Raw genomic sequence first — 27,701 nt, 5'->3', positions numbered from 1 at the left:
TTATTTTGGTATTGCAATACAATACCGATAGATGGTAAAAGAAAGGGGTACTTCTCGTACAATTGTTACAAAGTGCTAAAACATGTTTATCGCAACCTGATATAATTGTAAAAATAAACAGAATGGGAAAAGCAGCAATCACTGATAAGCTAGGATAAAATGCTTCGTTATCGTTCATTTCACTATAAGGACTGCGTTTTTCGCATTCAACATGTTTATTTGTTTATTTGTATTTATTACATTCAACTGATCACTGTTGATCTTATTGAACTACTTAAAACTATTTCGACAGCAATAAACAATGCACAATATTTACACGGAATTCATGATGAGAATAAAACAACCATAAACAACATGTATCATCAGCCCCCGATTCATCATTAAAAAAACAATCTAACCAATGTTATATGATGTGCTATACCTATGGAGGAACTAGCGTCCTTTGTCGATGATTTTCCTATGTATTTTCAAGATATCGATGTGACTATTACAATCTCTGTTGATATATGTATGTATTAATATTGTCTATAAATATAAAGAGTAAACAAGAATACTGTTTACCTACACTTTCTGAACATGTTTATTGTTTACTAATACGCGCAGCACATGATAGTGAAATTGAATATTCCGATTGCAGTTGGAATGTCAACCTTATACAGATGTGCTCACGAATTTGTTCTCTACATTTCACTCGAGGGAGCGATTAGAAGAGCTGAAGATTAATCATAAGCTCGTTATTGAAAAAAAAATCTCTGTAATGGCGACCTGTGCAGCCCACCATCTTCAAGGAACAGGCGGAGAACTAAATTATGCCTTTCCGATGTTAAGGGAAGCAATTACTACCCCATTTTTGTTTTTGCAGATGCCTTTCCTCCCACTTTAACGTGCATTAACGTCCCGGCCCGAGTGGTCTTAGACGCTACTCACGTTTTGATTCCACTAACCTGGTGCCGAGCCCTCAGATAGTGATCTTAGGAGACTCAAAAAACTGTTAAAGTCAAGAGTTAGCCCCTCCGAGCTCTCAGGAGACTCTAAAGATTTATAAACAGAAACCTCGATAGTACCGAATCACTATTAGCGACGCTAAGAGTAAGCAATGGGAGTAGTTGTCCAATTCGGTGAGTCCCATACCAACCACTGCAGAACTGTGAGGGAAGGTCAATTCACTCAGCGGATAGAGAAGGTCTTCCCCCATTCACCTCGATGTGGATGGTCGTACAATTTTGGATCCACCGAAAGTCACCGACGCCGACGGTGATTATTTTGCGACACTAGTCTCACCAGATGGCTTTCTCCCGGAATTCAGAAGTCTAAGCTCTAGGATCAGCGGGAAATCCTCGGGATCTGATGAGATTGGGTACTCAATGCTAAAGCGTCTGTCCCTATCTATACCGGACAATTGGAGATGATTCCGATCCCGAAAAAACAGGTTCCCGGACGGGGACCTTCCAGTTTCAGATCGATTTCTCCAACATCGTGTGTGTCAAAAGTGATTGACAGGCTTGGCAACCATAGACTACGGGAGGAGCTTAAGGAGGACGAGTGGCTTGATTCCTAGCAGCACGAATTCCGTCCCGACTACGGAACAAGCTCGTATTTTGCCAGGCGATGTGCTTCAGAGCGCCTTGGAGGAACGGAAAGGTGCTTAGGCAGCTTGTGGAGTGGGGTATCTACTGGCTTAGACATCTCAGGCTTTCACCAGTTCCGTACCCTTAGCGGACTTCAAACATTGGATAAAAAAAGGGATTAAATCAGACCTGGAGACCTGGACGAGATTCAGTACTACGCGTTTGCGAAAGATCAAAGGAACATCTGCCTTCATGGACTGAAAAGAAAATCTGAAGGAGCAGCAAGTCATGTCAAGATTGCGAACCGAGGTCTGCCTCTTTCAGGCCAGGTCTGCCAAGATTTGAGTTAACTTTTTACCAGGATTTGAGTCAACTCCTTGTCAGGATTGAAGACAAATCCTTTGCAGGTTTTAAGAAAAGTTATCTGCAGAATTTGAAAAAAAAAATCCATGACGGAATTCGACACAAAAACTCGGCAAGAAACAAAAAATTGAAACAAATCATCAGCAGGATTTCGAAAAAAAACATTACCAAATCATGGAAAGAATTTGAGACACATCCTCGATAAGATTTGGAACAAATTCTTAGATAGAATTTGGAACAAATTCTTAGGGGAAAGACGGCTTTGGCAGGTTTTGTTCTATTATTGGCAGGGGGGTTTTTGTCGACCAAATTTTTTAAAATTTGGCCACAATGTTCTTTGATATGCTAAGAATGTTTAGGCCAAATTTGAGCATAGTCAGACATAAAAAACCCCCCTGCCAATAATAGAACAAAACCTGCCAAAGCCGTCATTCCCCCTAGCAATATTTGGAACAAATTCTCCGCAAAGTGCGACGCCACGTAACCTCACTTTTTACCTGTGCAATGATACAAACAATGAAAATTTTGATATTTCGGCATTCCAAATAAAAAAAATTAGAATCGTTTAAGCTCACCAAAATCTAGTTATTCTATGCATTTCCGCACACTAATTAAATAAATTCAAATCCAGTGCACAGATTTCCTAATAGCCACCACAGGATTTGTAACAAATCTCTGGCAGGTTTTGGAACACATCGTCCGCAGGGGTTTGAACAAATCCTTGGCATGAATTGGTACAAATCCTTGCCAGGATTGAGAACAAATCGTAGGCAGGACTTTAAATAAAACTTAGATTTGAAACAAATCCTCGGTAGCCTGGTAACAAGCCGTGGGAATAAGTTTGAACAAATTCTCAATGGAATTTGAACAAAATCTTGGTATGATCTGGAGCAAATTCTTGGCAGGAGCTGGAACAAATCCTTAGTATGAGCTGGAGCAAATTCTTGGCAGGATCTGGAACAGCAGGATTTTGAACTAATCCACGGCACGATTTGGCAACCATCCAAATCAACAATATGGTTGAACTTTAATACCGATGCATGGCCCACATCAGTATTATTATTTAACCTTTTCGTAGAAGCCGATACCGAGTAAAAGGGCGCGCTTCCGAGAGTCGGTGTGAGACATTTCTCGAAGGGTATAAATGCCGGTACCTCAATCTGAAGAGACTTCGCATCAAGTTCGAGAAATGTCTGAATAAAAACGACTACTTATGTTCTTCTTAATAGCAATGAAGACAATGACAAGACATCAGCAAAAAAAATTATCATTTTTTTAAACTTTTCCTTATACACATGTCGTATTGAGTATCAAGCAAATTGAATAATCGTTCCCAAATTATGTACATAGTTCGAAAAAGTCCAGAAAACCAAGACGGTGCCAAATGCAACAACCAGCACCACTAGTTGTCGGTTCCCGGATTTCATCCAAAATCAATAAGTTTGCTTTGTTCAATTGAAAAATGAGGTCACCATTCTGTCCGCTGTCCCCACACATGTCGATAATGAAAACACAACTCATGCGTGTGGCTCTGCTTCGCATTCTGTTTAATCACACCAAACACGCTGAACGCTGGGGCTGTGAGCCTTACCCATCGGGTCATCCCAACTCTGTAGCCGACAACAGAATGCATTCGATTGTCTCCGCCGTCTTCCGCGATACCTACCTGAAGCTTCGCGATTCATTTAGTACCCACATGTCAAATTGGTAACTCCTTGTACGCTCTGAACAGTACGCCCTGCTGTCCCAGTCAGGGATGCGTTTCGGGCCTGTACAATACCACATTGAAAAAGGCCAGTAGTCACATCTAATTAACAGTAGATGGAGATATTTTCCAGCTCTTCGACTGCGGTGCGCTGCATGTTTGCACATTAATAAAACATTCGACTGTAAACAGACGACGGGAGCTTTCCGACTCGCGACTACCGGGTATGATTCCCGGTCTCCAAGCTTCATCGCCTGGCGCACACAGCAATTATTTATGACGACGGCCCGCTCGTTCCAACTTCCATCTTGTGGTAGGTACGCAAATCATCGAACCTCGGACGAAGTCCGATGGTGTTTACTTTCTGCTCGTATATACCCGTTGCTCTCGCTCTGACCGAAAGCAAGACAAGTTCTTGAGCTACCGAAGAGGTCCACTCGCAGCGCACGGTGGCTTTTGCGTGGGCACGGGTGCGGGTGTAATTTAACGGTTCTGTTGTAGAGATGTCGATAATTAAATATTTGAACGAAGGGGATGATGCTACTACCTCTGCCTGGAAACCAAAAGCAAATGAAATGCGTTTTCGTCTGACTCACTTTGGGCGGTAGCTTTGTTCCCGAACCGAATGATGCTAGAAGTTGTCCATCCGTGAAAAATGGAAGCCGCGAGTCTAATTATTTGATCGTCAACGTCGCCGCCGCCGCCGCCACCGCAACTAAGAACTCTGGAATCCCCAGGCCTTGGGAGATCGACATTCCAGCTGAATCATTATCTTGCTCGATGTGGTTCCATACTTCCACACTCACATTCTCAATTAGAGTCGATCACGGTGGGTACATGGAAATTTGTATAAATTATTTATCACCTTTGGTGAACTCCGGCTGCGAAGAACCTGCATGCAGTCGCCGCCAACACGTTCCAATAAAAATCAAATTTGTATTCTTCACCAATCTCGAAATCCAATAATTTCTCTGAGCAAGTCGTTCGCCTTTCCTTCGCCTTCGGTTTCGTTACTGTGCGCGAACGTAACCTCGAGAGCCCACAAGCACTTTTCTTCCATTTTCAATCCATTCAGTTATTATTATTATTATGAATAAATTAACATAATTTTGTTCTAGGTTTCCCCCTTCGGCCACGTTCTTCGTCTTCATCGCAGTCATATTTCGATCCGAGAAGGTGCGCACAAAGCCATAATATCCAATCTATGGAGGTGCGCTACCACAGCGCACAGGTTTCCTCGATAATTTCGTTCATTTCGTCTGTCCATTCGTTTCTCGGAGGTTATTATAAAATTCTACATATTTTCATGTTCAACGGCGAGGTCTGCCTTCCCAGCGCGGGTCCCAAAGCTTGGCCGGGTGAGCTCTTTTGCCTCTTTTTACCATTATTTACTTTTCTCTTCTCCTTTGCGTTTTCCATACGATCCTCGATTCAGCGCGCGCTGGTATGGGTGCCCGCTTCCTGTCTCACCCCATTCACACGCACACAACGCGATCATGTTGGTGCTAAAAAAGAATGAAACCCAAATCCGGACTCCCTCTCGGAGCAAACAAAAACAGACCGAAAAGCAGCAAAGACTGTGATTGCCTCGCAGCATCAGCGTCTTGAGGTGCCCTAGGAAATTGTATTGGTATTGGTGGTTCAGGTCCAACAATGCTGCAGCAGTCGTTTTGACTCTTGTTGTGAAATGAGCTGAACCAACCACACCAAGACACGATCATGTCCGCACGAAGAAGACCACCATACGATCGTCGAACACGTCGAACAGCACTTTGGTTGGTGACTGGATTTTTCGATTAACCGCAAGCATCTTGCGATGCTGGGCCGGTAGGGTGACGGAAGCGAAGGTGCTCTTGATGTGTCCGCCCTTCCACTTTCTTTTAGTTGGAACCTTGCTTGTTCGGGCTTTCCTGATGGGATATTGGACTCGATAATTGCAAATAGATGTATGGAATGGTGGAATCGAGGGCGATTATGCGACAATTTGCTGAAATACACTTAGGGTCTGTCTCATTTGGAGAATTGAACTTAAAAGTGACAGTTCAAAAATTAGAAAATCATCCGATCATAAAAATGGTTGGTGCTACCCAGCAATTCCAATAAGACATCGATGCAAAATCATTCGATATCTGTTAAAAGTAATCTTGCTCTGCGAGTAGGGTTATTCCATAATTATTGAAATGACACTTTTTAATTTAATTCAGTTTAATTTTACAAATGAGACAGACCCTTAGTTGTGAGGATTCTAGTTAAATAAAAGCATCTACACACTTCATATAAAAAGTTGCTGTTTATAATGAAATGATAGCCATTCGATACAATTTCGTTGTACGAAAAAAGGGTAAAATATCATTATTGATAAAAAAAGTTTTCATTTATACTGATCTTGGAATGCGATGATCTGTGAATGTGCGAAATTTCGTGTTGAATGAAGCACGTTACATCGTTCGCTTCAAGAGCAGCAAAAATCTTCTAAAATATAGAAGATTTTTTTTAAAATGGTTTAGTTTATCGAGCGATGGCCAAATCTCACCCCCTAGTTTTTATTTCTGCAGCTCGGCAAAATCCACACCACAATGTGCCCCGGCAAAATAAATAACAAGGTGGCCACTCAATTTCCGTTTTCAAATTCCCGCTTTTTTCCGGTTCAAGTTGAAATTTTCCCGAATGAGGTGTTCGATATAGAAAATTATCCTCGAAAGGTGCATTTTAGGATTCATCCCTGTGGAAAAATATGGCAGGAACAAAGCTGACATAAAAGACGCAATAAATTAAATAGCTTTTCGTTCTGGGTTATATTCCAGAGATCCAAAAAATTGTAAGGATCAGGCAAGACAAGAAATGTTGAACACAAAATTATTTCTAAAGCTCGTTTCACGAAATCCGTGTAAAAACAAAGCCCAGCGTGTATACATTCCTCCACTTGAGCTTACATTTCTTTTATTGCATTATCAAACCCTATTCTAAATATGCTATCCTTGAATTTAGCAGCCGGTCGTCACAGATGTTAGTTTAAAGTAATAAAATGATTTTGGTTGGTTACTGCAAAAGCTGTGTTCTATAAAAATATGGATTAGGACTCAACCGCTATTAGTGTAGTGCAAGTCCTGTACAATAGCAGTTTTTTTTGACAAAGTCCCTGATGTCCACTTATTCAATTGGTTTTAAATGATTATGAAGGAGTCTATTCTTGAAAAATGACAAATCACGAAACAGAAAACGATACCGTCGTGCGGGGCTTCTTTTGACAAATCAGGGGCTACTTTGGACATTTTAAAACAAGAGTTATGACGAAAATTACTATAAAATTGTCATTATCACCAATCGGGTGTCTTGTTGATAGTTGGATGGCAACTTTCTGTTTCAAATTTGGTGTTTTTTCCGTTTATTTTTTTCCAATCAAAAATCCGGAGTCAAAAGAAGCCCCGTACGACGGTAGACAGGATTACCCTTGAAATGGGCGAAAAAAAAGGGTCAAGTGCTAGAGTTGATTTTTTGTAACTATTTGTATATAGTTGTGGAATGTTGATTGATGTTTCATAGGCTTTTATAGGTGAGACGAACTATTATCAATTCAGTAGAAAACCGAATTAGCCGCCAGCGAAGTTGGATTTTTCTCACAATCCATACGTTAAATCTAATTTCGGAAGTGGTGCGCTGTATAGCGCATCACCAAATGAAAACAGCGCACCACTTCCGAAGTTAGGTTTAGCGTACGGATTGTGAGAAAAATCCAACTTCGCTAATCGCTCATTTCAAACAAACAAATAAACAAATAAACAAATTTCGGGTTTCTACTGAATTGATAATACCTGAGCTCAAAGTGGAAGGGAGCATTTTTTAAAAAGAACGATGGAGTACATTCCATACAATACATTAATCAAAAATTATCGCAAGCGAGCGACAACTATGAAATCGTAACAACCTTCGCAAAACAATCGAACCGCCGTATATAATCGCTGGTGACATCGACATGAACGCCTCTCACGAAACTTGGAGAAGCTCTAAGTCAATGAAGAGATCGTCTTAAATGATGGTTCCCCAACTTGCTTACATGAAGCAAGTGGCTCACTTTTTGCTATTGATGTGATAGTTGCTTCATCAAATTTCGCTTCCATGGTAATCTGGCAAGCTGCAGACGACACAATGGATAGCGACCACTTTCCGATATGTCTAAGAACAAATGAGCTACAGATAAGATTTTGTCCCGATAAGACTGGTCCCGCTGAAATATGCTCCATGGTCAGTCTTTTGACTCTACCGGAATTACAGGGCTGGTAGCGGTCAATGCCGCCCAAAATAGTGACTTTAGTGACCAACACTGTTGAAAAAAGGGACCAAATAGTAACTTTCAGCTGCTGAAAAAGAGACCAAATAGTGACTTTTAATTTCATTTGCAGTGACAAAAACTGACTTTTATATGAAGTTAATAAGGCCGACACAAATAATTTTCAAAAATTATGTCTCCCTCTTGGCCGAAAATGTCAGGAGTAATAAATTCTACAAAAATTATGAATTGCCAAAACATTATTCAACAAAACCGATGAAATGATAATTGTGTTCTTATTTAGTGGAATGTCTTCACTTGGCATGAATTATTTAATTCCATTACTTTGAAATCTTTACAAGTATACGGTAATGAATAATGATGTCTTTAAAGTCGAGTCAAGTATGAGACACTGATCAACGTTTACAAAGTCATGGAATTAGATGGAATAGTTCGCCTTATGACAATTGTGACTTAAGTGAAATCTGATTAGTTTGTTTTATTTCATTCATTTCAATATTTATTTTTGCATTTTCCAGTGGTGAGAAACAGAAACTTTGAGGCAAGACATACAGAATAAAGTGCAATAACGTTTTATATGGGTTCGAACTTATTTGGAAAATCTTTGCTTGTTTGTGAAAATGGCACTTTTTATGATAGAACTTCATTTAAAAAATGTTTCGACGTAGATTTAATTTGACTCATAAAGTTTATAAATCTAAAACTCAAGAGCCATGAGCCGGCCAAGGGCCGAATGTCTCGTTAATAAGGACAATAATAAAAGTTCAAGCTACCAATCGGTGAGTCAGTCAAACTCAAAATAATAAAAACCTTTAAAAATTAACAATTTTTCTTGATGGAAATCCAAACAATTTTGCAGTGTCGGATGTCTAAATTGTCAGGAAATGTATCTGAAATTCTTTGGAATTGAGAGAATCTTCAGAATTTTGTTGAAAAGATGAATCTGATTACTCAACAGTTCAATTGATAAGGTGTAGAGTTTAATAGTTTTTCAAAAAGGTTTAAATATCAGCAGGGACTGCTATTAGTCTTGTGAATATATTTAGATTCTCAATCATAAACTGTGACACAAAACCCCTTCAATTAATCGCTGGTGTAAATATAATAAGAACACCGATATTCGTATCGAATTTAGAGTGACTAATCTACGAGACGAGCCAGCCTTGGGCTGAAAGTCTCGATAATAAAGACAAAAAAAAAGAGTGACTAAGAAGTTTCGAAAGACTTTTGGTCCAAAAACTACTATAAGTGGTCATTTTTTCTAAATCCGTCATTTCATATATGTCATGAATAAAGCATCTTCCGACGGATAAAACTTCCTTTTTTTTAATTCCGCGGAGATGCTCTACACGAAACCTAGTCAATAGTTTCAAAATATTTGAAAATAGTGACTTTTTCCGAGAAAAGTTGACTTCGAGTGACTTGAGGTCGAAAAAAGAGACCAAAGCACTAAAAACTGACCCGCTAACAGGCCTGGAATTATCGAATGCAATCGAATCAACAAAAGGACACTCAACCGAAAAGGATCTCATAGGATTTCTAGAACGTAATCATTTATTATATCCTGACCAGCATGCATTTCGACCAGGCCATGGCACCACCACTGAATGAAATATTATCGCAAGCAATCAGTACTTGTGATCTGGCATTGTTGGACCTTCGGAAAGCGTATGATAGAACCTGGCGTCCATACATACCTCGTAGGGCAAAGGAACTTAAACTCGGCGTAAATGTGTACAAGTGGAGTAGAGAAATTGTATGGCGAATAGGCAATGCTTTATGCCTATCGAAGCTTTTGTATGGAATTGAGATATTCGGAATGAAATGTATAAAACCATATCAACCAGTTATTACGTGCGTCTTCCGGAGTTTTCTGAACATCACCATCCATAGCGATGGCCGTGGAGAGTGGTATTCTACCATTTAAGGAACAAATTGTCCTACCCATGGTTAAAAGTTTATGCCGAATCGAAGGAAAATCTAGAACCAAAAAGCTTTCGCTTAAAAAATCCGCCGACATGGCGATGACTTCTCTAACTGGAAAAGTTATTCCAGTACAAAAGCTTCGCCGTCTTGGTCGTCGGCTGTGGAATGCAGTCAATCCATTTATAGACTGGACAATCAGAAATGAGTTCAAAGTAGGACAAGGTACCGCCAAAGCTCAAGCATTGGGTATTGAAGCCCAGGGTATTGAACGAAAAATATACTGTTTTTGAAAAATTCTGTAACGGACGGTTCCAAGCAGGAGTCCGAGGTCGGTTTTGGTATCATCCGACCTGGACCTACAATAGAGCGGAAACTACCTCATCATTCCAGCATCTTCTCGGCAGAAGCTGAAGCTATCGCTGCAGCTGTGAATTTTGTGGCAAAAAAACCCTACCGTCATATTTACAGATTCCGCCAGCTGTTTGGAATCCCCCGAACATGGAAAATCTCGGAATGCATGCATTCAAACAATCGAATCATCCATTGGACATAAGAACATCAAATTTTGCTGGATTCCTAGTCACGTAGGAATCAAAGGGAGGAAGTGCCGATCAAGCAGCAAATAGAGGTAGATCACGCGACTGCTGACTCGAGATATACTTCACAGGCTGGAAGAATCGCCGAAACAACTGGTCAAATGAACGTCATCATCATCTAGCATCTACTAAAATGAGCGTAGTAAAATGTACAGATCAGGTCAAACGTGAGGAACAAAGAGCATTAACTCGATGCCGATTAGGACATAAGCAGCTCTAAGCAACAACAAACGAGCTGAAAACAAAATTCATATTTTATTCATATTGACATATTTTAAATTAACAGAACTATTACACTATTTGTTGTAGATTAACATCTTTAAGAGGTGAATGAATAAGAAATTAATTTGAAGCTCCCTAAATAAACAAAAAAGTATAACAATTTACTGAGATCCCGGTAAAAAAAAGTGTGTTGGTCCATTGTCACCCCCGTTGGCGGTATTGAATAATTTTTGATAGCATACTTTTTAATTTACTTTTTGAATAAACACGATTTTGCAAATAAGAAATGTAGAATCTTTAGAGCAAAACCTTACAAATATTAAAAATCACGTGAGAAAAAAAATAGCGAACCACTCTTCGTCCCACGTAATTTGCATCCCGGCACCGAACAGGTTAATTCTTTCGTCCTTGGCCGGGTAATCATGCAGAAAGGAAACAAATCAAGGCTCTGCAAAACCTTCCAGTTGGACACGAAAAGCCTCTCACCCGGCATCGTTCTGGGGCCTTCGTGCAACCACCACACGGAATCTCATGACTCTCACGCAACATGCAGCTCAATCTTCGTCGTTCCTTGTATGCGTCTGCTGTGAACTGGAAATGCAATAGTCATGCAAGAGGGCAGCCAAGATGCTTTCGTTTAATTGCGACCCGAGGGTGAATGTAACCTTTTCCCAATTCGCCGTTTGCTTTTATCCGAACGACGCACAGCGCGCGGCAAGGCGCGGGTCGTTCAACGATAACATAGCCGGTGGCGATCACGGGCTCTGTGCTGTGGTGCCGCCGCAGCTCGTCCATTTAGGAGTCGAGCGAGCCGACTCCGAAATCACTGCTCGTCGGACTTTTTTTTTTTCGAGAGCTAAGACCAGCGAAGAAGACGACGGTCGAGCTTTTACGGATAATGGGATATGAGATATGATTTAATGATCATCACTTATCATTGCCTAGCCTTCCGACCCTACTTGATATTCAGCAGGTCTTTGCCGAAAAAACATCGCGTTCGTCCGCATTTCTGGCGCATTTCGCACGGATGATTTACCGAATCAAGCCGCTCTGTTCTGCTCGTCCCAAGTCGAAATAATAAGTTAATTTGTATTCTTCGATTGGAGTTGGGCAGCATTTATTATTATTGTTGTGGCCATTGTCACCACTTTGGCGCGCAGAGCGTGTACAAATACCGGATTCGGTCACACGGTACCAAAGACAAAGCAGTCGAAATTCGGACTTTCGGTGTCTTTTTCGCCGCCACTGCCGCGCGCACGTTTGCTTGATCATTGATGAAAAATCTGGTGAAACTGCCAACCATTGGCGCTGACTGGCTGGTTGTGCAATTCCCCCGTAGGAACGCGAACGCAATTTCCTGCTGTTTTGGGACCCCGTCGCAACGCCACTCTGCTAGATAGCGATCGCACGCGGCGCATGATCGTCATGCCAAGAAGAGGGTGCCTTTTGATCTTTTTGTGCTGATAGCGAGGAGAATCATTTTTTAATTGCGTGATCATCTGCTCGCAATAGTAGTCTATGTTTCGCAAAAGTCCACCAGTGTTGCCAAAGTGGCAACAACGTTGGGCACCCACTATCGTTGATCATCAACGCAGCATCCAGTTTACATGGCGATGACGATGATCGGGACTTTCTAAAAAAAAGCTCCAATACAAACAATAAAACCCAATTGAGGTTGCCGGCGATGTCGATCAATCTCGATCTCCCGTGTGCCTGGCATGAAGATCATTCAGCATGTTCGGAGCAGATCGTGCGTGACGAATAGGCAGACAAAAAATGAAAAGCACCACACAATCGATCGATGACGACAACGACCGACGCCGACGATGACAATGACGAGGCCCAAAACACGACCCGCGTTGTAGAGTCATGATCATCGTCGTACTCCTCCCCCGCCGTTGTCGCTGGTCCAAAAGCAACAACTTCACGTATGCCATGCGATGACGGACTCGGACGACCCGAAAAACAGCTTCGTCATTAAAAGCCGATTTAGCTGGCGGTTCGGATAGTTGGTTAGTAGCTACTAAAAGTGCAGATAATTAACTTTTTTCTCATCGACACTAGGTGAGGCGAGTTCGGACGACAGTCTGGCTGGACCGCGCGCGGTCACCCGGCTCTTTCGTTGCAAGTCGCACCGTGGAGGAAAGTGATTTCGGCTCGCGGACAGAAGGAGAGCAACCCATCGACTGGATGATGATTACCCACCCGGTTTTGCGGTCTATTAGAGTCTGTGGAGAGTCTATTAGCTAGTTGGGCAATAATGGCCAGTGATGTGCGTACGTTGCTAACTACTGTTGGTCACAGGCAAGCTGTAGATAAAATTGCTTGTTTGAAATCGGTTAAGTAATGATTTGGATCTGGGCGATTGTTGGAAAGTTTGCGTACAACACACAAAACAGTGATTGCACACATGTGTGGGGAATGCAAATTTGGGTACCAAATTAGTTCTCGGCGAGATGTGATTAGGTATGGCTTAGGTAACGATGACAATAAAGGACTGATTCATCATGGGAATCCCAGATGGTCAGATAATCAGTTTTTCCGGTACTAATGGAGCTTGGAAAAATAAAAAATCCAGATTCTCTAATTCATAGCTAGGTTTTGGAGTAGATCTATAGCAGTACACAGGATGTTCCACTTTCAGAAAAGTTTTGAATCCCTCAGGGACATTTTTTGGATGTCTTACATTTTCACCATTTAGTAATATTCAATCGTACTCCAAGAACAGATTATAAAACAATGCACTCATTGGCCAAAATTGAATCCTTAACGGTAAATTGAGATGATATAAACAACTGGTGGCCTATTGAGGTCAAAACCACTTAACAATTACTTATTCATCGACATCAACACTCCGACCATCTCTCGCATTTTTTTTTCAATTCTGAAATTATAAGAAGATTGCCGAGGCGGCTACCATATTTCCCTAACACCCTAATCTATATTTTACAAACGGCTTAGGGCGTTCTGTTTTCGCTTGCCGATTAGTTTTGCGCTACCGCCTGGTCGGGACGCATCCAGATCAACGACCCCAGCTTCTGACCGATGGTCTAAGTGATGACGACGCAATGCTGGCGGCGGCGTCGACCGACCTACTTCGACTTCGGCTTCGCACCGGTGTCGATCAAGTGAATGACTTTTCAAGGGGCACCAACCACTCTACATTTTTTGCGCCGATGAGGCGTACGGTTGTGGTATTGCCCATCATTCTATGTTTCGCCGTTGGGTTTTCTACCAACGAGTTGGTCATTGCGCCGAAGAAATTGGGCACCCGCCTTACATGGGTCTGTGCTTGGCATTTCCTATTGCGAGTCCGATATAGTTTTCGCTTAGTCATCGCACGGCTGTTGTGATATTGTTGTATGGGAGTTTCGATGGAACGCTGCTTTCGTTCATTGGCAGCCAGTCGCCCTATGAACCCATTGCAAATGACGATGACTACAAGCGTGGAGATCGTAGATATGATCGCACACTTCTTTGGTAGTGGAATCAAAAAAAAAAAATCAGTAACGCAGTTTGACATTCATTTTGACAGAGAACTATCTTAGACGTGCAATACTGAACAAAAAAAAATGTGATCGCCAGCAGTGCAACCGGATCCCGTTGTTTGATCGAGCCACGCGTGCCCAATTCTTTCTATTTTTAGTTTGTGTGTTTTCCTACAAACATCATCGAAGAGGCTGCTCTATCCAAACGGATTGAAACAAAGAACAAAATCATAGTAATAACAACTATAAAAAACAAACTGTACTCGGCTCTCGATCGCGCCCCGATCTGTTCGATTGTGCTCCGTTTGTCCGACATCAAACTGCTACTGCTAGTCGTCGCCTTCCAGCAGCCGCCACTAAAAAGTAGAAGAAGGTACAATCACCTCCAGATCCATTCCATCATCATCATCTTCTTCGCTCCTCGCACACTTAAATTATGGTTCGTTCGTTCAGCGCATTTCCATCCTCACCTCACACAAAAACAGCTCATCTCGCAATGGAAACAGATGAAAGATTGTGCTGTCGAAGTGTGTAAAGAAGGAACCCCGAAAAAGCTTTACTCCCCAGCCGAAACACAGCAACCCCGAAGATCGGATTTGAGTCCATGACGGAAGAAAACAAATCTGAAATCCGAGGTAAAAAGTCGGGCCCGGGTCGCTACAGAATGGAAAAAAAATGCACAAAGAAGGATGGTAAAAAACAACACTACTATATAAAGTATTACTAATGTATATGGCATTATAATGGACACACGTCGCAGGCACCCGCTCAAACCTGCGGTCCGAACATCTATCCTTAGACCCCCGCGTGCTCAAACGAACGGGAATTAGAAACTTCAAATTAGTTTTAAAAATGGTTCGATATAATTCCCTAGTTTGAAGAAACCTTATCCTTTGATTCATTTACTGCAAAAACCATCGCTTTGATATTATTTGGCATACCGTGTCTTGGCCCTATTTAAAAAGCACTCCAGAACTGAAGTAACAAAGTAAAACACCGACTGATGATGACGACAACGAGATGACCATAAAAATCCAGCCTGCTATGAAACAAAGGAACACGAGACACGGTTTCGTCTCATCCACACAAGATCCAGAGGAATCGCCCGAGAATGCTCCCGCTTACTGTATGTGTGCATGTGTGTGCGCACGCGCACATTCTGCAACTGTGCCATTGTCGCGGATTGAGTGGGCCACGCACGCAGAAAAGGAAAAGATTTAAAACAACCAAAATAATGCCTTTTTAGAAGCTTTTTTTTCTTACGCGAATAAAAAGGCTTGAAATTGCGAACGAAGAAAGAACACTTCGACCGGTCAGTGCGAGGGGGCGGTGGCACGGGCTTGGAGGATGATTTCGCTTAAAAAGACCATAAATTACAAGATTTTCTCCGTCTCCATCGGAAAGTGCAGAGATAAATTTTTGCGAACAAAATGTGTTTTGCATCGAGAGGAACTTGCCGCCGCCTACCCAGGCATTGGCACCTTGGGTCGGCCCGTGCGAATGGCTGCGCGGTGTGCATTGTGGCAGTCCGTTCCAAATGGATTCTAATGGCGAAAATGTCGCGTGTTCGGCGTGAAACAACCGCACACTAATCCGATCGGCCTTGGAAGGGGATTTCGAAGAATTAGAAGAACGAATGTTAAATGCGAAAAATGGATCCTTATCTCCGGGGGAATGATTTGTCTCGGGATGACATTTGTATAAATGGGATGTGGCCATATTTTAGATGATTAATTCAAGAGAACTTATCCCGCGCGGTTTTGTAAATGTTGTTTATTCCAAACGCGAACATTCGTCAGAGGTCCTTGTCGTTTATAAATTTCGACGAAGAAAAATTAACTTATTATGCAACATAAACTGAATGTTTTTTTTTGCGCACCGCAGATCGATAGCAATACAACATAACTTGGGTTATTAATCAAAGGTAAAACTGTGAGAATAGATCATCAATTAAATTTTCTCAGATCTCCTTTTGTAGTTCTGAGTATTAGAAAAATCCCAAATTTACTTAGAGATTCAGGGTTTTCTGGTCGAATTCCGGAAATACCTCAAAATTCATAATGATCCCTAATGTCCCATAGAAACTTTTAATATTTTATATAAAATTCTGAGTTTCCAAGAGGACTTTCGAGATACAACTGTGCCAGTACTAGAGATGTAATAAGTTGAAGCTATTAAGAAAATATCAGTGACATAGCCACTTCGGAAAAAAGATTTTAGGATCAAAATCGAAATGATCATTTTACTGAAAAGTGGCTTCCTAAACAGTTTGAAATAAAAAAAAACTCCTACAGGTGGATTAGAAAACAACGTTTTTGAAAATAACTGTTCGGAATAGGAAACTATAGTAAATGAGAAGGCCTAATTGATGGGTTGGGGTTGAATTTGCTGTGAATTAGAGTTGGTTGAAATTCGATTGAATGAGGCTCGGAAGCCTCCTTTCAAGAGGCTCGGAAGCCTCCTTTCAAGAGGCTCGGAACCCTCCTTTCAAGAGGCTCGGAAGCCTCCTTTCAAGAGGCTCGGAAGCCTCCTTTCAAGAGGCTCGGAAGCCTCCTTTCAAGAGGCTCGGAAGCCTCCTTTCAAGAGGCTCGGAAGCCTCCTTTCAAGAGGCTCCTTTCAAGCCTCCTTTCAAGAGCCTCCTTTCAAGAGCCTCCTTTCAAGAGCCTCCTTTCAAGAGCCTCCTTTCAAGAACCATCCTTTCAAGAGGCTCGGAAGCCTCCTTTCAAGAGGCTCAGAAGCCTCCTTTCAAGAGTCTCAGAAGCCTCCTTTCAAGAGGCTCAGAAGCCTCCTTTCAAGAGGCTCAGAAGCCTCCTTTCAAGAGGCTCAGAAGCCTCCTTTCAAGAGGCCCAGGCCTCCTTTCAAGAGCTCAAGCCTCCTTTCAAGAGGCTCAAGCCTCCTTTCAAGAGGCTCAGAAGCCTCCTTTCAAGAGGCTCAGAAGCCTCCTTTCAAGAGGCTCAGAAGCCTCCTTTCAAGAGGCTCAGAGCCTCCTTTCAAGAGGCTCAGAAGCCTCCTTTCAAGAGGCTCCAGGCCTCCTTTCAAGAGGCTCAAGCCTCCTTTCAAGAGGCTCAGAAGCCTCCTTTCAAGAGGCTCAGAAGCCTCCTTTCAAGAGGCTCAGAAGCCTCCTTTCAAGAGGCTCAGAGCCTCCTTTCAAGAGGCTCAGGAAGCCTCCTTTCAAGAGGCTCAGGAAGCCTCCTTCAAGAGGCTCAAGCCTCCTTTCAAGAGGCTCAAGCCTCCTTTCAAGAGGCTCAGAAGCCTCCTTTCAAGAGGCTCAGAAGCCTCCTTTCAAGAGGCTCAGAAGCCTCCTTTCAAGAGGCTCAGAAGCCTCCTTTCAAGAGGCTCAGGCCTCCTTTCAAGAGGCTCAGGCCTCCTTTCAAGAGGCTCAGAGCCTCCTTTCAAGAGGCTCAGGAAGCCTCCTTTCAAGAGGCTCCAGGCCTCCTTTCAAGAGGCTCAAGCCTCCTTTCAAGAGGCTCAAGCCTCCTTTCAAGAGGCTCCAGAAGCCTCCTTTCAAGAGGCTCAGAAGCCTCCTTTCAAGAGGCTCAGAAGCCTCCTTTCAAGAGGCTCAGAGCCTCCTTTCAAGAGGCTCAGAAGCCTCCTTTCAAGAGGCTCAGAAGCCTCCTTTCAAGAGGCTCAGAAGCCTCCTTTCAAGAGCTCAAGCCTCCTTTCAAGAGGCCTGGAAGCCTCCTTTCAAGAGGCTCAAGCCTCCTTTCAAGAGGCTCAAGCCTCCTTTCAAGAGGCTCGGAGCCTCCTTTCAAGAGGCTCGGAAGCCTCCTTTCAAGAGGCTCGGAAGCCTCCTTTCAAGAGGCTCGGAAGCCTCCTTTCAAGAGGCTCGGAAGCCTTCTTTCAAGAGGCTCGGAAGCCTCCTTTCAAGAGGCTCGGAAGCCTCCTTTCAAGAGGCTCGGAAGCCTCCTTTCAAGAGGCTCGGAAGCCTCCTGTCAAGAAGCTCGGAAGCCTCCTTTCAAAAGGCTCGGAAGCCTCCTTTCAAGAGGCTTGGATACCTCCTTACAAAAGGCTTTGAAGCCTTATTTTAAGAGGCTCTGGAGCCTCCTTTCAAGAATCTCTGGAGCCTACTTTCAACAGGTTTAGGAGACTCCTGGTAAATGTATTTTAAAATACAGATAAAGGTGGCTCAAAAAACACTTTTTCAATTTTTTTAATGGGCCGCCCTCTTATTCGGTTTTATTTGATGCCCTGATGCCCTGGACAAAATTTCAGCCAAATCGGTCAACGTTTGGGCGGTGGTTTTCAGCATAACATTCTGTATTAAATTATTCAAGACCTGACCTATTGATTTATTTGCATTTATCGGTGACCCACCCATTTCGTTTCGAATCACCTGAAATGGATTTTTTATGAAATGGATCAAATTTTATGAAAAACAGCAATGTGAATATGTACAATATGTGGAAGATTTTGAATTGAAAAATGTATTGGAGGTAGCAACTTTCCTTCGATGGGACTCGAACCCACGACCCTCAGTGGGTTCGAGTCCTATTAACTGAAAGTGTTTACCTCCAATATATTTTTCAAATCAAAGACTTCCACATAATGTACATATTCATATCGAAGTTTTTCAGAACATTGTAAATTAGTAACAGTATAGAAATTTTTTACATACTTGCTGTCATGAAATAGTTGCCTCATCAATGCAACCACTGAGATTAGAACACCTTTTAATGCGCAATCAAGAGATCATGGATGCAAACACTCTGATGAAGACTTTTCAGTCAGCTTATACTTGTTTCTTATAAATATTTTTATTCAAATTTATTCTATCAAAAAGAGGACATTTCTTGGGTGAAAGGAGGGCGGAAGTATATTGTATGTAAAAGGAGGACACGTCCTCCCAAAGAATACCATTTGGTGAGCGATTTAAGAATCGGTCTCAATTATAGAATTAAACTGAAAGTAAATTTAAAATTTACAGATTTGATAATATTCAAAAAAAAAAGACTTTGCACGCAAATCAAGAATAATTTTGACAGACTTTTCGTTGTGATTGATAAAATGCAATATCAAATGCCACATCGATTCTACAAAATACAATAGTTGCATTCGTCAAATCCGCTCCGATCCAGATTAAATCTAGTGCATTTTCGCTCGACCTGAAGTACAAGTCGCCCGACCCAGAACTCAATTACAATTTCATATATTTTTCACTTGAAGCGAATAACAATACTGATTGAAAAGCCGCTTCAAATTTAAGACAGTACTACGAAAATAGCGGTTTGCATATCAATCCTTAAACTTGGTCCAGTAAACTACTAGAAGTAATCCGACTCGAAAGAACTAAGTTCAGTTATGCTTGCAATTTTGTAATTATTGGTCGTAGGACATGCGTTATATTCGAGATGATTAGAAATGATGATGTTTAGATTTTTAAAACTAAATGATGTCAAGAATTTATACATCGAAATAGATTGGTTAAAAATTGAAAGTCGATTATCATTGAACTTTCATGCATATGTTCAAAATCACTTCAATAAGCTTTAAAAAAAATAAAAGTCGATTATTACAAATGTGCGTTTCGAGGCAGTAATCCGGGATTATAATGTGAAACTTGCATCAAATATTTAAGGGATCTTTATGCGTTTTAATGTTCATAAAGAACACGATATAGATGAATGCTATGAAAGCAACATAAAACTTTCAATGCTCCAAGAAAACAAAACAGAAAGAGTGCATAAATGCATCAAAAACTTGTTTTTCAATAGACGTATTTTTCGTAGGCCATGTTTCAGGAATAATGAAAAAGTGACAAAAACTACTTGAACTTGAAGACACCCAAAAAATCAAGCATGTTCTCAACAACTTTTACTATGAATGACGTTTGATGTGCGCAACATGTTCAAATTCTATCATGAATATGCATGAACAGATGCTCAATTACATTGTGCAAGGATCACTGAACAACACTAATCTTATTTGCCGGTGTCCCGAGAAACAATTTCAACAAAGAATCATTTGTACAGTTGTACACCCTCTATTTCATCAAACTACGAAAACTAGCTACAATATTATGCAACAGTGTTGGTCCTACCCTATCAAAACATCGTTGGCTACATATGGTGTGCAGTACGCACATTATTATCCTTACGATCCGCCATAAGGATAAGTACCTTCACAACAATAGCCTAGAAACATTGCCGAGCAGCTCGATTGCCGGTTCGGTGCATTCAAATTACGGCGCTGTTACAGTGCTGATTGAAATATTTGCTACATTTACAGTATTAATTATATGAATTGTTAAAAACATAATTATAAATCGTTCAATGAAGAAAGAACGATTACACATGTGTTTGCTACCATTTTTTCAGTTTTTAAGATAGTATGAAATATTACCTGGATTAAATCATGATAGTAATTGCCAAAAATGTAAATAATTCAATACAGTCTTGGGAATAAACATAAATTAAAAAATTCGGGGCTATTTTGTTCAACTTATAAACTAAATCAACCAACATTTTGAATGTTTTATTTTTACCAAAAACCAAGTCCACTATTTCGTATCAACATCATTTGTTTTGTCAACAATGTAGGGAATTTTCTATCCAATACTGTACAGATGAAAGGAAGGACAACGACAGAAAAGAAAGTTCCAAATTACATTCAAGTTGTATGGTAGCCCCGAGCCGAACGAGAAATGGGAAACTGTAATTATGAAAAACGGGACGGATTTTGGGTTCAGCTACAGCAGCAGCAGCAGCCGTGATCTACTGCAGGTGTTCAGCGTGCAAAAAATAAAAGAAGTGCTGTGTGATCCTGGTGAGAAAGCAACGAACCCGATACGTCCTCGATGGTTTGTTTGCTTTGGTCCTTTTTCTTCGTGCGGCTGAATGCGTGTTGGTGCACCATATCCTTACACTTCGTTTGTGTTGGTGGAGTATTTTTTCCCATTTGTTCGTTGGTTAGAATGTAGAATGAATCTTTCTGAGGGCTATAATAAGGGACTTACCGGAAGCGGAATCTATCACAACGGCCAGAAATAAACCAAAGATGAGCAGCTTAATCCGAGAGTTCGACAGTCCAGAGGTGCCGCGAAGGCCGTCGGAGGACCTTTTGCGGATGGTGGTCTTGAACGACCACATAGTTCCAGATTTAGTCCAGATAGAGGTTATCCCGAAAACTTCCGTGAGTCGCAGTTTTATTACGTTACGGGTAAATCCTTTTAGGCGCGGGAAGGTTCCGGTCCAACCCGCTCCGTAGTCTGGTTGACCCGGTCTACGCACACTAGTTTTAGCACCTTTCTTTTTTCGCAACACTCTTATAACATCCAAGGTTTGATTCTTCCATTCGTTTGAACTTTTTATAGAAATTATCCTCAACGTTGAGGTCACCACGATTCTTCCAGGGTCTTAAAAGGCCCAACCACCCGATTGACACTCATTGTTGTAATGCAGCTTCGTAGCACCATTCATTGCTTAAGCTTGATGTTGGTTGTAGATTTTTCTTCTTCAATTATCACCGGCACCTTGATTTTTTTCATTTAATATTCTACCGATGATTCTTCTTCGGCCATCATTGATCTGGTTTCACTAAATCGCTGCTTTCATCAGATACTGTGTCAAGTCCCTATGGACTTTTAAAAACCGCTTCGTACTAACGGCCAACTATCAAATCTGCATCTTCCGTTCACACTATTTTAGCATTGCTCCATTCTATTGCGCTCATTCACTTCTTCATTCATGGAGATTTTTCCTACTGGATCACAATTCAAAATCTTCACACAATCCGAATCCCTCCAAGATTGAGAGGTTCCTCGAGAAAAACGCTGCCAAAGAGATCACTCACACCTTGGGTTTCCTCACCAGTATCCTCCTCCCGCTCTTCTCGGCCCTATTCTTGCTGTTTCTTAACGGAACACTCCAACAAAAAAAATCTTCGAACCACTGAGCGCACGGAGCATGTGCATTCACACTCGCGTCTCGATACACATTGAGCAGGACCTGCTTTCCTAGAACACACAAACACCCAAGTTGGCTTTGCCGTTCGTTCGGATCGTCGGCCGTCTTCGGCGGAAGATATTCGCCACAGGCCAGAAAGGGACCGCTGCGCTCGGGTCGGGAAAATGCAAAATGGCTGCTGCAGTATTGCTACGCCTGGGTCCGAACTCGTTATGGCGTGGTTTTTCAATGAATTTATTCTAGGGGTACGGTAAAATTGCAGATTTAGACGCATTTATGAGATAATACAGATATTTCCGTGAAAGTTTTGCGTCCCTCCAGAATAAATAGTTCCATTTTGAACGTGGGAAAAGTTGCTGGATCTAGTTGCAATCAACGATAAGTTTTACGATCCACAGAGATCGGTACAAAGAAGGCATTAGAGCGAGTGAGACAGCACAGTTATGGCGACAAACTAGTTTTCAGAAACGAGGGGCGCTTCGATGCATTATGCAAAAAAATATACGATAATAAAGTATGTTTATAATATTTGTCCAATGAGCATACTTTGAAAAATGTTCTCATATTCTCAAACTGACAACATACATTCGCAACCGGCGGACCCCTCGTTCGCAAGAGGAACCAGTTTTTGGACCTCTCTTCGTTGTCTCTGTATCGCGCGCGCCTATCTGTTGGAGTTTGCGCTTCCATCGCAGCAACAAAGCATAATGTATAAAAATACACTGAAAGCATGTTGATCTGCGGTACGCTGCTATGTCTGTTTAAGTGCAAAGTGGTTGAACGTTTTTTTTACCCGAAATCTAGCCAGCGCACTTAAATCGACGACGACCGACGAACAACGACGGCGGTTGCGTGTCCTGTATTTTGCCATGTATGAGCCGAGCCTACGGCGAGTTTCCTCTTTCGTCTATCCATCGCGCGCTGTTCCATAAATTTCTGAATCACTTTGAATCGAGCAGACCTTCGTGCTGGACGTGTCTGGAATAATTGATGAGGCTTCGTCGTCCGTGGGATCAGACACGACTATGTAGATCGTGTTTCCTACATGAAGGATTTCATAATTCATATTTTAGAGTTCAACATTTTGGTGTATAATTTAAGAAAATAAAAATACAAAATTAATAAAATTTAATTTGAATCATATTCAGGATCAATAATGGTGGATAATATTCTGACGACCGCTCCGGTTTCATTTCGAATGAACTCCAATCCAATCTCAAACTGCGGAACGGTGGTTGTGCATTATCTGAAGAGTGCACTATTACCACCGTGCATCGTAAAGAAAAAGTAAACAAAAGCATAGGCGAACCACCACCCTGCCATACGACGAATGCAGCTTTTGACTATAGACAACATAAAGCTGCCCATGTTCTATATGTGAGCGAACGCACACTAGCAAAGATAATGGTTTGTTCGTCGAGAGGACCATCCGTACTGAAGCTTTTCCTTGCAAGGTGGTCGATCGTCGATATAATAAAGTTTAGCATGGTGGTCACTTGAATGAATGTGTATGTGTCAAACGTCGATATATCTTTCGATATTTTACAGTACATGCTGCAGAAACCGGAATAGCCATATTTTAGTTTATATTCTTTAGCGTATTCTCGCTCAAGCAAACAAAATCAAATGTTTTCAGAAACGAAGATACATTCGAAATTTCAATCATGTTACGGTTACATTTCTAGGAACTTTTTTTTAAATGGGCGTAGCTGTATTTGAACTTGAAATTTGAAACGACTCATACTCTGTCTATTCAGCAAATTCCGTTCAACTGACGTTACTACCGCAGTCTATTCTTTCTGTTTGGTACATTAGTTGGCCAAAATAGTTTGAATTAAGAGCACAATCGCCGTTCCCAAAAATCGAACCAGTATTAATTGCGCCCATTTGGAAAAAGTTCCTAGATTTATATTTCCAGACACTTTTGCCTCTATTTTTTCAAAGTTTTGAGGCCGGAATCAAACACTCTAGATCTAATGAAGACGATCCGTCGATATTTCTTACACGTGTGTGTAACGCGAAGATGATCGAAAAGGTTCCACAAGAGCTGTCCTTTGACGTAGTGATGGAACGATCGAAAAGCAAATATCAGGGCAACTTGTGAAAGGGCTAAACGAAGGATGCTATAAGCTAGTTCATTGAAAAGAAAGGAGAGTGTAAAACCATGTTAGCCAGGCGGCCTGCTTCGAAGACCTATGCAGGCTGGTGAGCAAAAATCTCATATAGAGTAATGCCTGCGCCAAGATGCAGCTCTCTCGATCTTAGAAGATAACGGACAATCAACGCAAAGCGTATCGTAGTGACTATTATGCTGAAGAAGGTCGTTGCGCCGGATAAAGGCAGGATACCGCATCTTGTGCTCAAAACATAAACCAACTAAGCCCCAGACATGTACATATACACCATTGTGAGAGCAAGGACGGAACCAGAGAGGAACGCAAGACGGTTTTCCGGGAGGCTAGGACCGCATTGAAACGGGCTCACCAACTTAGCAAGTATTCTTCTTCTTATTGGCATTACATCCCCACACTGGGACAGAGCCGCCTCGCAGCTTAGTTTTCATTAAGCACTTCCACAGTTCTTAACTGCGAGGTTTCTAAGCCAAGTTACCATTTTTGCATTTGTACACCATGAGGCTAACACGATGATACTTTTATGCCTAGGGAAGTCGAGACAATTTCCAATCCGAAAATTGCCTAGACCTTAGTCTTAATTGCCTTAGCAAGTCAGACTGCTTCAATGAACTGCGCCGAAAAGCAGACGCCAGCCCTTGGGGGTACGAATATCGGGTCGTGATGGCGAAGATCAAAGGCCCGTCGACGCCAGCAGAAGTGTGCCCGGACAAGGTGAAGGCTTTTGTGGAGACTCTTTTCCCGAAACAATATCCGACCATGTGGCAGCCTACACCGTACGGCGAAAAAGGAGAAGCAAACCCCGTAGATCGACAAGTGTTCAATAGCGAGAGCGAGCTTGACCCCTGGTCCCGATGAAATACCGAACGTTGCGCTAAAAGCTGCGATCCTGGCATACCTGCACATGTGCAGGAAGGCGCTGCAAAAGTGCCTGTACGAAGACAAATTTCCAGAAATGTGGAAGATCCAGAAGCTGGTGTTGCATCCAAAGCCAGGAAAGGCACCCGGCAATCCGACCGCATACAGGCCCATACTGCCCATGATCGCATATTTGTAACACTCGCACTTTTGTACATTTTGTAAAAATCTTGTGAATCGTTCAGAAAATTCAATTTCTTCTTCTACTTCTTCTTATTAGTCACATCATCCCCACACTGGGGGGGCTCCTTAGCCGTGCGGTAAGACGGACGGCTACAAAGCAAGACCATGCTGAGGGTGGCTGGGTTCGATTCCCGGTGCCGGTCTACGGAATATTCGGATTGAAAATTGTCTCGACTTCTCTGGGCTAGCCTCATGATATACGAATGCAAAAATGGTAACCTGCAGCCGAATTCCGGTAAAACATCTCTTATAAGAAAAGAAATTTTCGAAGAGATTTTCAAAATTTTCTTATTTTGGAATTCCGACGAAAGTGTGGAAGACATTTTTTGACAGATGAAAAAGAAAACGAGAATTTAAATTTCTTCGAAATTTTTGTGGGAGAAACTCGATAAGAGATTTTTCTGGGATGGAATTTGACGGTATAATTGAGTCTTCACTCCCAATAATGAGTGTAAAATAATGTGGGAAATATTCTCGGTTCCCTGGGCATGCAGCCATTGTACTTAATTGCCACTCAAGATATATACTCATGCAATGGCAAGCATAGAAAAGCTTTCAATGAATACCTGTGAAAATGCTAATAGAACGCTAAGTTGAAAATCAAGCCAAGTTCCAGTTGGAATGTAGATCCATTGAAAAATAAGAAGAATCGTGTTTGATTCATCATTTGATTACATTTTTTTAAAGGCAAATATTCCAAAACATCCGAATTATTTAAATATCTTGGTATGTACATATGTATGTGTACAATCAACTATCATAATAAACAGTACGCAGATTTCAAAAGCTAAGCTAAAGCTAAGCTAAAACTAAGCTAAAGCTAAGCTAAAGCTAAGCTAAAGCTAAGCTAAAGCTAAGCTAAAGCTAAGCTAAAGCTAAGCTAAAGCTAAGCTAAAGCTAAGCTAAAGCTAAGCTAAAGCTAAGCTAAAGCTAAGCTAAAGCTAAGCTAAAGCTAAGCTAAGCTAAAGCTAAGCTAAGCTAAAGCTAAGCTAAAGCTAAGCTAAAGCTAAGCTAAAGCTAAGCTAAGCTAAAGCTAAGCTAAGCTAAGCTAAAGCTAAACTAAAGCTAAAGCTAAGCTAAAGCTAAGCTAAACAGAAAGCTAAAGCTGAGCTAAAGCTAAGCTAAAGGGCTGGTGGGGCTAAAGCTAAAGCTGAGCTAAAGTGAGGCTAAGCTAAAGCTAAGCTAAGCTAAAGCTAAGCTAAACAGCTAAGCTAAAGGGGCTAAGCTAAAGCTAAGCTAAAGCTAAGCTAAAGCTAAGCTAACAGCTAAGCTAAAGTAAGCTAAAGCTGTTAACAGCTAGCTAAGCAGCTAAGCTAAACTAAAGCTGGGGTTAACAGCTAAAACAGCTAAGCTAACAGCTAAGCTGCTAAAGCTAAAGCTAAGCTAAAGCTAAGCTAAAGCTAAGCTAAAGCTAAGCTAAAGCTAAGCTAAAGCTAAGCTAAAGCTAAGCTAAAGCTAAGCTAAAGCTAAGCTAAAGCTAGATAGAAATATCAACAGAAATCACAACAATGTTGCTGTCACTGCTGTTTATCATTTTTTTCTTCATTATTTCAATAACAATAAGCGAAAACAAGTTTAATTTTTGATATGAGGATGTTTTGAATAATCGGTATGCAAATAGTTATCAAAAGACATCTAGTGGAAAATATGTGAACTAATATTTTTCTTCGCAAGAAATTTTGGTTTTTATTTCTCTTCAGTCTACCGGAATACGGTATGAAGAGAAGACATTTTTGGAAAGAGAAAGAGAATTTACAAATCTCTATTTATAAAGAAATTTTTCAATTTTTTCTTGAACCTTCGGAATTCGGCTGCTGGCTTAGAAACCTCGCAGTTAATAACTGTGGAAGTGCTTAATGAACACTAAGCTGCGAGGCGGCTCTGTCCCAGTGTGGGGATGTAATGCCAATAAGAAAAAAAACCCAGATTAATCCACCTAGCGGCGATGATGCCTTTCTCGTGCATCGTAAAATGTACTGAAAAAATCACATAGGAAAGGTCAAAAAAGCACTTTAGGGGGATAGATCGCATATTTTCTATCATTTTGCATGTTTTTGCATTCATTACTATGCATTTCCACCATTCTTGAAAAAAAAATTTTTTTCGATTTTGAAATTTTTTTTCCAAGGGGGGACCCTTGGGAAAAAACAATGATTTTTCAATAATTCCGAAATGCAATGTCCGATCAGGCCAATTTTCAATAGCAAACAATGGGACCGCATTCCCCGTCGAATGCAACTTGTTGCGAGTAAATCGGGTAATGCTAAGTTCCAAAAAGTGTGTCTACAAAATTTGTACACATACACACATACACACACACACACACACACATACATACATACACACAAACAGACATCACCTCAATTCGTCGAGCTGAGTCGATTGGTATATAACACTATGGGTCTCCGAGC

The 27,701-nt window shown here is 41.4% G+C and overlaps 1 protein-coding gene across 1 annotated transcript in view; it reads right to left on the bottom strand.

The window, feature by feature from the left end:
- LOC134207629 (neurogenic locus Notch protein) overlaps positions 1-22,095 on the bottom strand; it is a 214,674-nt gene extending 192,579 nt beyond the window's left edge. Inside the window, exon 1 of the mRNA XM_062683369.1 lies at positions 21,109-22,095. Within this exon, the coding sequence (XP_062539353.1) occupies positions 21,109-21,241 (133 nt within the window). The 5' untranslated portion in view covers positions 21,242-22,095. The remainder of the gene's footprint in view (positions 1-21,108) is intronic.
- Positions 22,096-27,701: the final 5,606 nt, after the last annotated feature.

The sequence above is a fragment of the Armigeres subalbatus genome, chromosome 1, assembly GCF_024139115.2.
Source record: "Armigeres subalbatus isolate Guangzhou_Male chromosome 1, GZ_Asu_2, whole genome shotgun sequence".
In the NCBI taxonomy this organism is placed as follows: Eukaryota; Metazoa; Arthropoda; class Insecta; order Diptera; family Culicidae; genus Armigeres; species Armigeres subalbatus.
This window is presented reverse-complemented; position numbering and strand designations above follow the sequence as displayed.